The sequence below is a fragment of the Macaca fascicularis genome, chromosome 11, assembly GCF_037993035.2.
Source record: "Macaca fascicularis isolate 582-1 chromosome 11, T2T-MFA8v1.1".
In the NCBI taxonomy this organism is placed as follows: domain Eukaryota; kingdom Metazoa; phylum Chordata; class Mammalia; order Primates; family Cercopithecidae; genus Macaca; species Macaca fascicularis.
The window spans coordinates 139,981,779-139,997,692 of NC_088385.1; the positions used below are offsets into that span (position 1 = coordinate 139,981,779).

General features: G+C 49.9%; 1 protein-coding gene and 1 pseudogene across 33 annotated transcripts in view; one reads left to right on the forward strand and one right to left on the reverse strand.

Annotated features, from left to right (window-relative positions):
* Positions 1 to 10,567, reverse strand: part of CHFR (checkpoint with forkhead and ring finger domains) — a 35,045-nt gene extending 24,478 nt beyond the window's left edge. For 32 of the 33 annotated variants that reach the window (XR_012420907.1, XR_012420904.1, XR_012420902.1 and 29 more), the window contains exons 1-5: positions 10,496 to 10,567; positions 10,130 to 10,289; positions 6,785 to 6,884; positions 2,002 to 2,111; positions 450 to 509 (exon numbers count right to left, since the gene is read on the reverse strand). Coding sequence is in view for 14 of the 33 variants with exons in the window: in XM_074008506.1 (XP_073864607.1) it covers positions 450 to 509; positions 2,002 to 2,111; positions 6,785 to 6,884; positions 10,130 to 10,277 (418 nt within the window). In the remaining 19 variants the exon portion in view is untranslated. Of the gene's footprint in view, positions 1 to 449; positions 510 to 2,001; positions 2,112 to 6,784; positions 6,885 to 10,129 lie in introns of all 33 variants that reach the window. The other variant, XM_065525111.1, reaches the window with a different exon arrangement.
* Positions 10,568 to 14,564: 3,997 nt separating this feature from the next.
* On the forward strand, positions 14,565 to 15,206 carry LOC107126817 (NHP2-like protein 1 pseudogene; annotated as a pseudogene).
* Positions 15,207 to 15,914: the final 708 nt, after the last annotated feature.

Genomic DNA, 15,914 nt, shown 5'->3' on the forward strand with positions numbered 1-15,914 from the left:
GCACGGTGGCTCACGCCCGTAATCCCAGCACTTTCGGAAGCCAAGGCACCTGAGGTCAGGAGTTCGAGACCAGCCTGACCAACATGGTGAAACCCCATCTCTACTAAAAATATAAAAATCAGCCGGGTGTGGTGGTGCAACCCATAATCCCAGCTACTCGGGAGGTTGAGGCAGGAGAATCTCTTGAACCCGGCAGGTGGAGGTTGCAGTGAGCCAAGATTGTACCACTGCACTCCAGCCTGGGCAACAAGAGCAAAACTTCATCTCAAAAAAAAAACGGGAGGCTGAGGCAGGGAAATCGCTTGAACCCAGAAGGCGGAGGTTGCAGTGAGCTGAGATCGCACCACTGCACTCCAGCCTGGCGACAGAGCGAGATTCCATCTCAAAAAAAAAAAAGGAATGCTACAACTCCTAATATGCATCCGCTTCTTTGCTATAATCTTACTTACCAAAGGATTCTTGTGTCATGCCTTGCTTTTCATTTAAAGATTCATAGAGGTATGCCACGTCTAAAACAAAATTAATCAAATCAGAAACGTGGTGGCCCCTGTGCAAACTGAGAACTCATTTTTCTCTCTGTTCTCCAGTCCATTTGTTTTTGTTGATTATTTTGACTCATCAGCTAATAACAAATTCATCAGTTCAAGAGTTTTTAAAAGAAGTAATCTAAAACATCTTTTCCAACTCAAAAGACATAAGCCTCGGGGAAAAATGGCATCAGGAGGCAGAAGGTGAAGAATCTATGTCTCACTTGTAACTTCAAACTACACAAAGGAGCAGATACAAGAGCCTTCTGTGTGGCAGGGGCTGGTTAAGTTTATACTGAAGATGCCTAAGACATATTTGCCCCATTCTTCCTCACCACTGTGGTCTTTAGGTATTTCAGGGGTGGCCAGGTGCAGTGGCTCTTATCTGTAATCCCAGCACTTTGGGAGGCCAAGGCAGGCAGATCACCTGAGGTCAGGAGTTCGAGACCAGCCTGGCCAACATGGCGAAACCCTGTCTCTACTAAAAATACAAAAATTAGCCAGGTGTGGTGGCATGTACCTGTAATCCCAGCTACCTGGGAGGCTGAGGCAGGAGAATCGCTTGAACCCAGGAGGTGGAGGCTGCAGTGAGCCAAGATCACACTGCTGCACTACAGCCTGGGCAACATAGCAGAGTGAGACTCTGTCTCAAAAAAAAAATTAAATAAGTACTGGCCGGGTGTGGTGGCTCACGCCTGTAATCCCAGCACTTTGGGAGGCTGAGGTGGGTGGATCACCTGAGGTCAGGAGTTTGAGACCAGCCTGTCCAGCAGGGCAAAACCCCATCTCTACTAAAAATACAAAAATGAGCCAGGCGTGGTGGCGGGCACCTGTAATCCCAGCTACTTGGGAGGCTGAGGCAGGAGAATGGCTTGAACCCAGCAGGTGGAGATTGCAGTGAGCTGAGATCACGCCATTACACTCCAGCCTGGGCAACAAGAGCAAAACTCCATCTCAAAAAAAAGAAAAAAGGATTTCAGGGGTGACCTTGGAAGGACTCCCATCACTTTCCTTGTCCTATACCGTCCTTCCACAAAACCAAAACGCAGACTTCTGGAGCTGAAAAAACTTACTGGAATCCAGTCTAACCTTTGATGTTTCTTGTAAGGTCTCCAAAAGCAGAGCCATCAGTAGCCTCCAGACCCCTGGTCCTAGGTTTTATCCCCGTAACTCAAGTTCTTCTCCTGTAGAACCTAAGCCATCCCCGTGAGTTTCTCCCTGGCTGCCACGTTGGGATTGGCTGCTCAAGGCCACGGTGGTATTTCTGAGGAATGGCTGGACTCAGGCTGCAAAATCGACACTCCCACTCCTCAACAGACACTATTCACAACAGGAACCCACGTCAGCAAGAAAGGGGGTGTAGCTGGGAGGAACGTTCCTATGGGAAGCGGTGTAGCCAGAAGGAACGTTCAGAGCGCGCCCTCGAGTGCACCCCTGTGTGCGTCTGACCCTGGCAAGCCTTCCTCTCTCTTACTGTGTTCCGGTTCATTCTTCCTGTACACCAAGTAGATGACATCCCCACTCTGTAAAGGGCACGTCTGCTTCTTAACAACTTTCAGCTTGTTAATCACTGTTCCGTTGGTGCTGTAAAAAAACAAAAACACAATTTATTCTACTTAAAGTAACTTGGAGTTACGAGATTTTTTTTCTAGCACCATCAGCAAAGCAGCTCAATATGACCATTCTGGGAATACTTGTAGGAACGGCATAAATATGTAATGTCGCACACATCCGTGCACCCCTCACCATTCTCTCGAGAAATGGCTCACCCACTTCTCCCTGACTGACAGCCTAACCAGTCACCACACCTCCTCACGTGCTGGGCAGCTCTGCTGCTGCAGGCCTAGGTTCTCTCCTGTTTGCCTCCTACTGGACCCGGAGGCCTCGCCTGCAGTGTGGTGCTTCCACCTCCAGCCTCCCCTGAGCTGGACTTGCACTATCCACAGTTCCGTTCCCTGCAGCCGTCACAACCCCGGGGAGCTCATGCCTCCAGTAAGTACTGATCCCTCCCAAGAGACTGGCTCTGGGCAGAAGCGGAATAAATGCCGGGCCATTAGCTACAGGACACGGCCCTGCGCTCAGAGCCTGTGGTCTGGCTGCCAAACCCCTCGAGGCGCTCTGCCCTGGGAGAGGCCAATTCAGATGCTGCTGACCCAGGGACAGACAGGAGGAGGCTAAGTTGGTGGGGCAGGAAGTGCCTCCTGGGGACCTCTGAGCAGAGACCTGATGGGAAATCAGGTGTTGGTCAGGTGACAAAGGTCCAAGAGCACAGCACACCCGACACACAAAACGGCAACCAAACAAAACGATTGATTTCAGCCAAACCACCCGGGCCTCAGCTCTGCAGCCTCACTCCTGAGGCCCCAGCAGTGGACAGAATTCACATCCGAGTGACCACCAGTTTGCTGAGGTATGGGAGTGGCAAACGATTTCTGTAAACAGAGGGTAAACAGTGTAGGTTTTGCCATCACCTGGTCACCTGGTCACCACTGCCACTACTCAGCTCTGCCCTCTGTAGCAGGAAAGCAAATGCAGACAGTAAGCAAATGAACTGCCATGGCCGTCTCCCTGTAAAACCTTCAAAACCAGGCAGTGGCTGTGTGTGCCTGAGTTCTGCTGTTGCGGTACAAAGCTGACCCTGGAAGATGCGGTTTTGAGCTGTGCAGGTGCACTTATACACGGATTCTTTTCAATGACAGGTGCAGGTGCACTTATACACGGATTCTTTTCAATGACAGGTGCAGGTGCATATATACATGGGTTCTTTTCAATGACAGGTGCAGGTGCACTTATACACGGGTTCTTTTCAATGACAGGTGCAGGTGCACTTATACATGGGTTCTTTTCAATGAGAGGGAGTGAACCCCACACACATGCTGGACTGACTTTCTGTGTCCTCGTGCTCCACAGGGCTGGCTACGGGGCGCGAGTACACACAGATTTGGGTGCATTGGGGCACTGGAGCTGGAGTGACTTAGTGTTCTCATGCTCTGCAGGGCTGGCTACAAGGCTGGAGTGCGCATGGATTTTGGGTGCATGCAGGGGGCTGGAGCTGGACTGACTTTCTGTGTCCTCATGCTCTGCAGGGCTGGCTACGAGGCTGGAGTGCGCACGGATTTGGGTGCATGCAGGGGGCTGGAGCTGGACTGACTTTCTGTGTCCTCATGCTCTGCAGGGCTGGCTACGAGGCTGGAGTGCGCACGGATTTGGGTGCATGCAGGGGGCTGGAGCTGGACTGACTTTCTGTGTCCTCATGCTCTGCAGGGCTGGCTACGAGGCTGGAGTGCGCACGGATTTGGGTGCATGCAGGGGCGCTGGAACCAATCCCCCCAGATGCCGAGGGGCGACTGCAGTCATCACTCATCCTCCTGCTCTTTCCAAACAAAAATCTGATTATTTCACTCCTCCGCTTACGCCCCTTCAATGACTCCTCATTGCTCTCAGGCTAAAGCCCAAGCTCCCTCGTGCGACTCTGCTGCTCACCACATGCTCTGACCACATGGCCCTGCTCATGCTCGGGGGCCCCCATACATGTGGTTCCTTCTGCTTGAGCAACCCTCCCCTCCAGCCCACCTCTGCCAAGAACGTGGCACACTCTTCTACATGCTGCTAGACGACCACCTGCCAACCCTGCCATGAGAACAGCACACTCTCCACACGCTGCTAGAAGACGGCCTGCCACTTGCAGCAGATCTAAAAGACGCACATTCTGGCTGGGTGCGGGAGCTCACGCTTGCAATCCCAGCACGTGGGGAGGCTGAGGCAGGTGGATCACCTGAGGCCAGGAGCTCAAGTCCAGCCTGGCCAGCATGGTGAAACCCCATCTGAGCCGGGCGTGGTGGCGTGCACCTGTAATCCCAGTTACTCAGGAGGCTGAGGCAGAAGAATCGCTTGAATCCGGGTGGCAGAGGTTGCAGTGAGTCGAGATCACACCAACTGCACTCCAGCCTGAGCTACAGAGCGAAACTCCATCTCAAAAAAGAAAAAAAAAACGGAATAGGCACATTCTGAGTGACACTGACACAGGCTTCCCTTTCAAGAATCATCCCAAGAAAACAGACATGAAAGCAGAGTTTGGGAAAGAGTCACTGCAGTGTTATTTATAGTAAGAAAAAGTCAAAACAATAAATGTCCACCAATAAGGGAAGTGACAAAGAAACTATCCTAAAATGACAAGAAGATGAGATAGATGCAGACGCAGGGACATGTGAAGAGCTCCACACAACACTGTAAGTGAAAAAAGCTCTCAATCCACTCCCCTCGGCCTCCCAAAGTGCTGGGATTACAGGCGTGAGTGCCGGGCGCAGTGGCTCATGCCTGTAATCCCAGCACTTTGGAGGCGCATCACCCAAGATCAGGAGTTTGAGACCAGCCTGGCCAACACGGTGAAATCCCGTCTCTACTAAAAACACAAAAAAATTAGCTGGGTGTGGTAGTGCGTGCCTATAATGCCAGCCACACGGGAGGCTGAGGCAGGAGAATCACTGGAACTTGGGACGTGGAGGCTGCAGTGAGCCGAGATTGCACCACTGCACTCCAGCCTGTGACAGAGTGAAACTCCATCTCAAAAAAAAAAAAAAAGAAGAAAAAAGCTGACGCTACAACAGTATGCGTAGCGTAATCGCATTAATGCAAAATATATATACCTGCACATGTATTTCTTTTTTTTTTTTTTTTTTTTTTTTTTGAGACGGAGTCTTGCTCTGTCGCCCAGGCTGGAGTGCAGTGGCTGGATCTCAGCTCACTGCAAGCTCCGCCTCCCGGGTTTACGCCATTCTCCTGCCTCAGCCTCCCGAGTAGCTGGGACTACAGGCGCCCGCCGCCTCGCCCGGCTAGTTTTTTGTATTTTTTAGTAGAGACGGGGTTTCACCGTGTTCGCCAGGATGGTCTCGATCTCCTGACCTTGTGATCCGCCCGTCCCGGCCTCCCAAAGTGCTGGGATTACAGGCTTGAGCCACCGCGCCCGGCCACCTGCACATGTATTTCTAATGTATGAACGGGATTTTGGAAAGCTTTCCACTTTCTAAGTTGAATATCCCTAAGCTGAATGTCCTTAATCAGATATCTGAAGTCCTAAACTTTTTGAGCACCAATAAGACACTCAAAAAATACCCACTGGAGCATTTCAGAATTTTGAATCAGACACTCTCAATTGGTAATTATAATGCAAATATTCTAAAATCTGAAAAAATTCAAAATCTAAACACTCTAGTCCCAATCATTTCAGATACTCAATCTGTACTTAAGTTGTACAAGAACGAGAATTTATTAGTTTTAAAAAACGATTTTTGGATTTGAGGGAAAGAAATCAAACCTGAATAGGCTTGCAAGAACTAAAAATTACGAGCATCTTTTAAGTCTTATTTCTGAGACATATTTAATTTGAATACATTCAAGAAGGGTCATAGATACCAAAGTGTCACTAAGTGTCCCATCCTGGAAACCAGGAAATACGTCTTCTTATACCTTGGGAGCCTAATTAACTATAGTCATGTCCCAGATAATAACTTTTGTTTTGAGACGGAGTTTCACTCGCTTCTCAGGCTGGAGTGCAATGGCGCCATCTCAGCTCACCGCAACCTCCACCTCCCAGGTTCAAGTGATTCTCCTGTCTCAGCCTCCCGAGTAGATGGGATTACAGGTGCATGCCACTATGCCCAGCTAATTTTTATATTTTTAATAGAGACGAGGTTTCTCCATGTTGGCCAGGCTGGGCTCGAGTTCCTGACCTCATCTGCCTGCCTCAGCCTCCCAAAGTGCTGGGATTACAGGTGAGCCACCACGTCCGGCCTGATAATAACGTTTTGTTCAACAGATACATACACGGTAGTAGTCCCATAAGACTAAAATATCCTATTTCTACTGCACCTTTTCCATGTTTAGATAGATAAATACTTTTACCGTGGTGTTACCACTGCCTATAGCATTCAGTTCAGTGGCACGCTGTTCAGGTTTCCAGCCTGGGAGCAACAGGCTGCACCATGTAGCCTAGGTACGTAGTAGGCTATACCACCAGGTTTGTTTAAGCATACTCCATGATGTTTGCAAGATGATGGAATTGTCTAATGACACATTTCTCAGACTGTATCCGTGTTGCTAAGGGACACGACTGTGCTGTGTATAAAAATGAGCCGCTGTTATCACACGAAAGACAGCATTTCTTCTCCTCCTCGGCCGTGGCACACAGCACACTAGCACGGAGTCAGGCTTCTTAAGGTACAAGAAGAAACACCAAAAGAAGCTCAGAACATACTCACCTGGTATCTTCCAGTGTCACCTGACCTGATTTTTCATCCACTACAATTTTACAGTGATCTCCAGAGACCAGTTTATTGCCGGGGAATGAAAGGTCGCAACCTACAAAAGACAGGGTGGGATGACATGGAGTATGACCGTGGGAACTGTGAACCCTAATGCCCTTTGCTTTACCAAAGTATGTGGTTCAAACTCAGGATCCCCCTTGTACATATGTAAGAAAAACACTTAACCAAGACAGTTATGAAAAACAAATTTTTTTTTTTTTTTTAGACAGAGTCTTGCTTTGTTGCCCAGGCTGGAGTGCAGTGGCGCAATCTCAGCTCACTACAAGCTCCACCTCCCGGGTTCACACCATTCTCCTGCCTCAGCCTCTCAAGTAGCTGGGACTACAGGCACCCACCACCATGCCTGGCTAATTTTTTGTATTTTTAGTAAAGATGGGGTTTCACCGTGTTAGCCAGGATGGTCTCGATCTCCTGACCTCGCAATCCACTCCCCTCGGCCTCCCAAAGTGCTGGGATTACAGGCGTGAGCCACCGCGCCCGGCCCGTCCTGAACCTTTCTGAATCCCCACCCTCTCAAAGACACCCATCAACACCTCCAGCTACACACAGCCTCTCAAATGACAATTTTACAGCCGGGCACAGTGGCTCACACTTGTAATCTCAGCACCTTGGGAGGCCGAGGCAGACGGATCACAAGGTCATGAGTTCGAGACCAGCCTGGCCAACATAGTGAAACCCCATCTCTACTGAAAATACAAACATTAGCCAGGCATGGTGGCAGGCGCCTGTAATTCCAGCTACTTGGGAGGCTGAGGCAGGAGAATCGCTTGAACCTGGGAGGCGGAGGTTGCTGTGAGCTGAGATCATGCCATTGCACTCCGGCCTGGGCAAAAAGAGTGAAACTCCGTCTCAAAAGAAAAGAAAAAAGAACAAAGGCTTTTAATATCTCATCATTAATCATTACTGCTTATAGTAATCTATAAGGATACATAGAGATACTATAAGACACTAAAGGCAATTAAAAAGTGAAGGGTTTGGTCAGGCGACAGTGCCATGCAAATTACTTTTCCCAAATGTTCCACATAGAATGACACCCTGAATCTGCTTTGGCCTGAGCCTTGCTCCCATCACTGACCTATGGGTGTGTGAATCAGAGACTCAATATTGTCAAGATGCCAGCTGTCCCCTAGGATTGTTTCATACATTCAAGGCAATTCCAATAAAAATCCCAGAGGGCTTGCAGACACTGACAAGCTGACTCTAAAGTTCACAGAAAAAAACTGTAGAATAACCAAAGCAATTTTGAAAAAGAATGAAGTTGGAAGACTCACATTACTTAACGGACTTACCATCATGCTATAGTAATCAATACAGTATTGTAGTCGTGTAAGGATGGCCAGAGACAAATGTAAAACCTAAAACTATGAAACTTCCAGTGGAAAAGACAGGTGAAAATCTTAGTGCCGTTGGGTTGGGCATGGACTTCACAGACAGGACACAAAAAGCACAAACCAGGGAAAAAAAAAGTAAGCTGAGGTTCGTCAAAAGTAAAATCTGGGCCAGGCACGGTGGCTCACGCCTGTAATTCCAGCACTTTGGGAGGCTGAGGCGGGTGGATCACAAAGTCAGGAAATCGAGACCATCTGGCTAACATGGTGAAACCCCGTCTCTACCACGATTACAAAAAATTAGCCTGGCGTGGTGGCGGGCGCCCGTAGTCCCAGCTACTAGGGAGGCTGAGGCAGGAGAATGGTGTAAACCCGGAAGGCAGAGCTTGCAGTCAGCCGAGATGGCGCCACTGCACTCCAGCCTGGGCGACAGAGCCACAGAGCAAGACTCTCAAAAAAAAAAGAAAGAAAAACAAATTCTGGGCTAGGAGATGTGGCTCACGCCTATAATCTCAGCACTTTGGGAGGCCGAGGCGGGTGGATCACAAGGTCAGGAGTTTGAGACCAGTCTGGCCAACATGGTGAAATCCCGTCTCTACTAAAAATACAAAAAAATAGCCGGGCGTGGTAGTGCGTGCCTACAATGCCAGCTACACGGGAGGCTGAGGCAGGAGACTCATGTGAACCCAGCAGGTGGAGGCTGCAGTGAGCCAAGATCGCACCACTGTACTCCAGCCTGGGCGACAGAGCGAGACTCTGGCTCAAACAAAAAAAAAAGGCTCAGCGCAGTGGCTCATGCCTGTAATCCCAGCATTTTGGGTGGCCAAGGCGGGCGGATCACTTCAGGCCAGGAATTCAAGACCAGCCTGGTCAACATGGAGAAACCCTGTCTCTAATATAAATACAAAAATTAGCCAGGCATGGTGGCACACGCCTGTAGTTCCACTACTCCAGAGGCTGAGGGGGAGAATCACTTGAACCAGGAGGCAGAGGGTGCAGTGAGCTGAGATCACACCACTGCAACCCAGCCTGGGCGACAGAGCAAGACTCTTAACTCAAAAAAACAAACAAACAAAAATAAACAGGTGCAAACACATTATAAGGGGTGACAGTAAAAAAAAAAAAATTTGCTTCCAAACAGCACATATCTCCCATCCTCGCTCCTTTTCAAAGTATAATGTCAGAGCTAATTTATTAATTTTCACACCAACTAAACATTTTTGTTGACAGGACCAGTGCATTTCCCTCCCCATACAAAGGCTACAGGAGAAAATCAAACTACCAGATGGTTACTTAGGAGCCTGGAGGCAGTGAATGTGGAGGCTGAGGGAACTTCCTCTCACTAATTGTATGACTTTGTTCAAGTTCTTAGCTTTCCAGGTTCATTAAATAAATAAATATTCTAGGGGCTGGGACTCGAGATCTTTGTTAATGTAGGCACTACAGCTATAAATTTCCCTCGAGTACTGCCTTGGCTGCATCCTAAACGTCTTTTGGTGTATTCTATTTTTGTTTCATTTGTCTCAAAATATTTTTAAAGGTTTCCCCCTGTAAAGACTTATTTGACCCATCGCTTGCTTTTAAGGGTGTAGTGTTTAATGTCCATATATCTGTGAATTTTCCACTTTTCCTTCTGTTATTTTTAACTTTGTTCCATTATAATCAGAAAAGATACTCTGTACAGCAACGAATGTGACAATATTGCATTCCGGAGAGTATATTAACACAACTACTTTATAAAGTTGTAACGAAGGCTAAATGATGTGCATCAATCATGCGCAAGAGTGGGTGGGCAGAACGCCGAATAAACACCAGTTCTTACGTGAGATTTCACTCCACCGAAAAATCTGGAGCTCACTGCACCGCCGCCCCTGTGACCTGCCCGCAACCGGGTGGCTCTGCCCGGCCCGGCCCCCGGCCCCCGGCCCCGGCCCCCGCCCCCGCCCCGCACCTCGTCTCCGCCCGATGGTCCACTCCCGCTTCCTCAGGAGGACGTGCGGCTCGCCCTCCTCGGCGCCCAGGCGCAGGAGCCGTCCCCAGGGCTGCGGCGGCGGCGGCGGCGGCGGCGGCGGCTGCTTGCCTTCCTCGGGCCGCTCCATCGGGATTCACATCTGCGGAGACCCCGGAAACGCCCGTGGGGACTCCCGACCCCAGAGGCCGAGACTCGGCGCCCGCCCCACCCCGCGAGCCCTGGCCCGGCCGCCCGCGCCCACGCAGCCCCGCGGCCCGGCCCAGACGCCGGCGGGCGCCCCCTCCCACGGCCGCAGCCAGGTCCCCCTTCGCGGTCCGCCGCAGCCCTCTCGCCAGCCGCGCTTACCCCCGCCCCGCGTCGAACCCGGAACCGGCTGCGCCGCCGCCGCTGTCAACAGACATTGCGGCTCCCTCAGCTGATCCGCGGGGCGGGGCCAGCGGCGTCTGCGCCCCGCGATTGGCTGGTGGCGGCGCTCACCGAGAGCGGCGGCTAGAGCGGAGCCGGGAGTGGCCAGCGAGAGTAGGCGCGTGGCGGACGCGCGGCCATCTTTGATCCTGGCCGGGAGACTTCGTCGCCTGCGGATCACGGAAGTGGCTGCGGTGGGCGCCATGTTATGTTGGGGCAGAAAGGACGGGGAACTTCCGGATTGGAAGCCCTTAGGATTCTGAAAGCCCGGCTGAGCTGCGGATGAGTCCTAGGAGTCGAAGACGGTCCACCTTAGTTGTCACGAGGTAGTGCACGTGGAGACCCTTTCGGGTACAGTTGCACACAGCGGATCACACAGATCCGAAGTCTGAAGCACAGGGCGCGCTCCAGGAGTGGGAGCGGCTGCGTTGTGGGCAGGGCCGACGCGGGGCCACGTCTTGGCGGGTGTTTTGCGGTGTCTTCCCGTTCTGAAAGCGCGTACCCTTTACCTCAGTATCCCACTTTTTGGAATCCCGAGACGTTCACGCGTGTGCTCCAGAGAAGAGCGCCAGAGGGTATTCCCTGAAAGTGAAAGGTTGGCGAAAGCGGAGTAAACACGGCGAGGTGCGTCCACGCAGGGCGTCTGTGCGGTTTGAAGGAACCAGCCAATGTCTGCACTGATGAGGAGCCCCCAAGTGCGGTTTTAAAAGGGTGAAGCAGGACCCGCCGCAGTGATTTATGCCTGTAATCTAAGTGCTTTGGGAGGCCTAGGCAGGAGTTCGAGATTAGCCTGAGACCTCATCGCTACCAAAAAAAAAAAAAAAAAAGTCGGCATCCATTTGTGTAAAACAAACCATATATACACACGTATATGCATATATAAACATTTGTATATATAGGTATAGGCATGTAGCAGGACGAGCAGCAGACAAAACTCATCAGACACCGAGTTAAAGAAGGAAGGGGTTTATTCAGCCAGGGGCATCGGCAAGACTTCTATCTCAAGAGCCGGGCGAGTGAGCGATTCCTGTCCCTTTTAAGGGCTCACAACTCTAAGGGGGTGCATGTGAGAGGGTCGTGATTGATTGAGCAAGCAGGGGGTACATGACTGGGGGCTGCTTGCACCAGTAATTAGATCGGAACAAAGCAAGACAGGGATTTTCACAGTGCATTTCTATACAATGATTGTAATCTATAGATAACAGAACCAATTAGGTCACGGGTCGATGTTTAACTACCAGGCCCAGGGTGCAGCGCCGGGCTATCTGCCTGTGGATTTCATTTCTGCCTTTTAGTTTTTACTTTTTCTTTCTTTGGAGGCAGAAATTGGGCGTAAGACAATATGAGGGGTGGTCTCCTCCCTTAGGCATAGTTATCTATACCTTGTAAACCAAAAATAAATTTGTAAGCCCCCCAACCAACTGAATGAACTGATTCTCTCAATGCCAAAGTTAACCTGAAAAACCAGTTCAGTCCCTGATGGGAAGCAGGGTTTGGACATGTCCCATTATACTCTCCTCCCTTTGGAATTCAGGTATAACTGACCAGCATCGACATTAAAACAGACACCTTAAGGCTGACCAAACAGACTGTAGTATTAAAATACATCACATGACAAATAGCAGGCCCTGGAAGAAAACGAAGTATTTTACCCAGCATTGCATTTCTTTAACATAGTTTTATATAGCCCTGCAGAACTTTCTCCTGGGGGAAATCTATTTTGTAGAGAATCTCCTTCCTTTTCCACATCTTTTCCTGATCCAGGAGAGAACGTAAGAGTCTGGCACCTTTTTAATTCTAATAAGAAACGTTTACCATCTATTCTTTCTAAAACCTGCTGCCTGGAGCTGCATCCGCATAAGAATGGCCAGGATGGTGGTGTTCAAGCCTGTAATCCCAGCACTTTAGGAGGCCGAGGTGGGAGGATCGCTTGAGCCCAGGAGTTCCACACCATCCTGGGCAACATAGGGAGACCCCGTCTTAGCTGGGCGTAATGACAGCACATGCCTATCGTCCCAGCTACTCGGGAGGCAGAGGTGAGCAGATTCCTTGAGCCCAAGAGGCCGAGGCTGCGGTAAACCACAGATTGTGCCACTGCAATCCAGCCTGGGCAACAGAGACCCTGTCAAAAAAAATAATAAAATGGAACCTTGGGCTCCCTTATCTTAACCCAGACACTCCTTTCTATTGATTCCGGGTCTTTAGATAATAACCCTTTCAACCAAGTGCCAGTCAGAAAATCTTTGACTCCATCTATGACCTTTCTCCCTAAAATGTGTAAAACCTGCCGGGTGCGGTGGCTCACGCCTGTAATCCCAGCACTTTGGGAGGCCGAGGCAGGTGGATCACGAGGTCAGGAGTTCAAGACCACCCTGGTCAAGATGGTGAAACCCCGTCTCTACTAAAAGTACAAAAAAAATTAGTCGGGCGTGGTGGCAGGTGCCTGTAATCTCAGCTACTCAGGAGGCTGAGGCAGAGAATTGCTTGAACCCAGGAGGCAGAGGTTGCAGTGAGCTGAGATCGTGCCACTGCACTCCAGCCTATTGACAGAGTGAGACTCCGTCTCAAAAAAAAAAAGTATAGGCCGGGCGCAGTGGCTCAAGCCTGTAATCCCAGCACTTTGGGAGGCCGAGACGGGCGGATCACGAGGTCAGGAGTTCAAGACCATCCTGGCTAACACGGTGAAACCCCGTCTCTACTAAAAAAAATACAAAAAACTAGCCGGGCGAGGTGGCGGGCGCCTGTAGTCCCAGCTACTCAGGAGGCTGAGGCAGGAGAATGGCATAAAAACCCGGGAGGCAGAGCTTGCAGTGAGCTGAGATCCGGCCACTGCACTCCAGCCTGGGCGACACAGCGAGACTCCGTCTCAAAAAAAAAAAAAAAAAAAAGGATAAAACCAAGCTGTAGCCCCACCACCGTGGGCACAGGGTCTTAGGACCTCTTGGGACTGTGCTGTGGGCCGTGATCACTCACTTTTGGCTCAGAATAAACCTCTTCAAATATCGTACAGTTTGACTCTTTTAACTGATAATGTGTACATACAAATATGTTTATGAAAATCTCTGTAGAAAGGATACACAAGGAAATGGCAGTGGCTTCCTCTGGAACATGGACTTGAAGTCAAGGGGGTAATGAAGACTTACCTTTCACTATATATTTGTCTCAGTCTGAGTTCCACCAGAAAAACAGAACCAAAATCGGTAGGATGATGGAGAACACAGCATGACCCATGAATTCCATGAGCATGGGCCCACGGTGTACCTCATTTACTGTGAAGTGGGTACTTTGATCCGAAGCAATGCCATTGTTACAGGAAAAAGAGGAGTTCCAGTCCAGGCTCCATGAAAGGGTTCTTAGATCTTACACAGGAAAGAATTTGAGGTGAGTCACTGAGCACAGTGAAAGAAGCAAGTTTATCAGAATCTACTCTGTTACAGAATAAGGCAGCCTCAGAAAGCAGAAGGAGGAACGCTGTACCACAAACTCTTAAGGAGCTACAATTAAACCTGGAATGTGCAGATGTGCTCACTAAAGGTAAGGCTATTGGTGCTATCAGTGACCATTAATCCTTCAACCCAAGCCTGCTCATTAAGGTTCTCTCTGAGTAAAGTGGGCTGCACTCTTAGGACATCTGGACATCCTGCAGGCTTGGTGGGAGATGTCCCGTATGATCATAAATATTTCTGCAATTATAATTGGTGGTCAGCTTAGAATGTGGCTATTTTCAGACCATAACAACCTTACAGGTGCGTTGTGAGTGCCTAGCTACTCACCTTAAGATAGAGTCATTCTAGTCATGTTTTATTAAACCAGAGCCCTGGTAGACAGAGCTTTCTCTATCGCCACAACAGTGGATAAGGCATCCTGTGAGTCCACTCATTCTGTGAGTTTTGGCACAGTCATTGCATGATGATGGAATGCTACTCTGTATGCCTCACTTTATGACTTGGTAGGTCAGATAACACTGAGTTCGTGATGAGCAGCTCAGGTCATGCAGTAACTTGGTGGTCCCTGGTTAATTATTCAGTCCCTAATACTGTCTAGTAGCAAGACAAAAGCTGGTTGTCAAAAGAAGAGTTCGGGTGGAGGCAAGCGCTTCTCAGACCTCGGCTGCGCTGCCCTAGGAGTGCCGAGCCCGCAGAACCACAGCCATGACTGAGACCAATGTGAATCCGAAGGCCTAGCCCCTCGCCGATGCCCACCTCACCAAGAAACCACTGGAGCTCGTTCAGTAGTCATATAACCACAAGCAGCTTCAGAAAGGAGCCAAAGAGGCCACCAAAACCCTTAATGGGGGCATCTCTGAGTTCATCGTGATAGCTGCAGACACCGAGCCACTGGAGATCATTCTGCACCTCCACTGCTGTGTGAAGACAAGAACATGCCCTACGTATTTGTGCGCTCGAAGCAGGCCCTGGGGAGAGACTGTGGGGTCTCCAGGCCTGTCATCACCTGTTCTGTCACCATCAAAGAAAGCTCACAACTGAAACAGCAGATCCAATCCATTCAGCAGGCCATTGAAAGGCTCTTAGTCTAAACCTGTGGCCTCTACCACGTGCTCCCTGCTAACTTCTCCCACGAGGTTGTGTATCATATTGTCCGTGTTAGCATGTAATATTTTCTGCTACTCTCTATTGTAAAATGTTGAAGTACCAAAAAAAAAAAAAAAAAAATTAATTATCCGCAGACAATGTCAGGGCTTTACACCAGAATCCTAAAAGTCTACATTGTGATTCTCCTATGCGGGCCTGCCAAGGCTCTACCCAGCATTGCTCTCTGCCACTGACATGTCAAGCAACATTGGATCTGCTGGGTCATGTGACCAAGTGGCTGGGCAGCTTGCACAACAGCCTGCACCTGTTGCAGAGCCTTCACTTGTTCTGGGCCCCACTCAAAACTAGCAGCTGGCTGGGAGCTCAAGCCTGTCATTCCATCACTTTGGGAAGCCGAGGTGGGTGGATTGCCTGAGCTCAGGAGTTCGAGACCAGCCTGGCCAACATGGTGAAACCCCCGTCTCCACCAAAAATACAAAAAATTAGCCGGGTATGGTGATGCACACCTGTACTGGGGAGGCTAAGGTGGGAGGATTGGTTAAGCCTGGGAGGCGGAGGCTGCAATGAGCCATGATCGTACCACTGCACTCCAGCCTGGGCAACAGAGTGAGACCCTGTCTCAAAAAACAAACAAAAAGAAACCTTTTATTTATTTATTTATTTTTGAGACGGAGTCTCACTGGATCACCTAGGCTGGAGTGCAGTGGCATGATCTTGGCTCACTGCAACCTCTGCCTCCAGGGTTCATGCAATTCTCCCTGCCTCAGCCTCCCAAGTACATGAGATTACAGGCGCCTGCCACCACG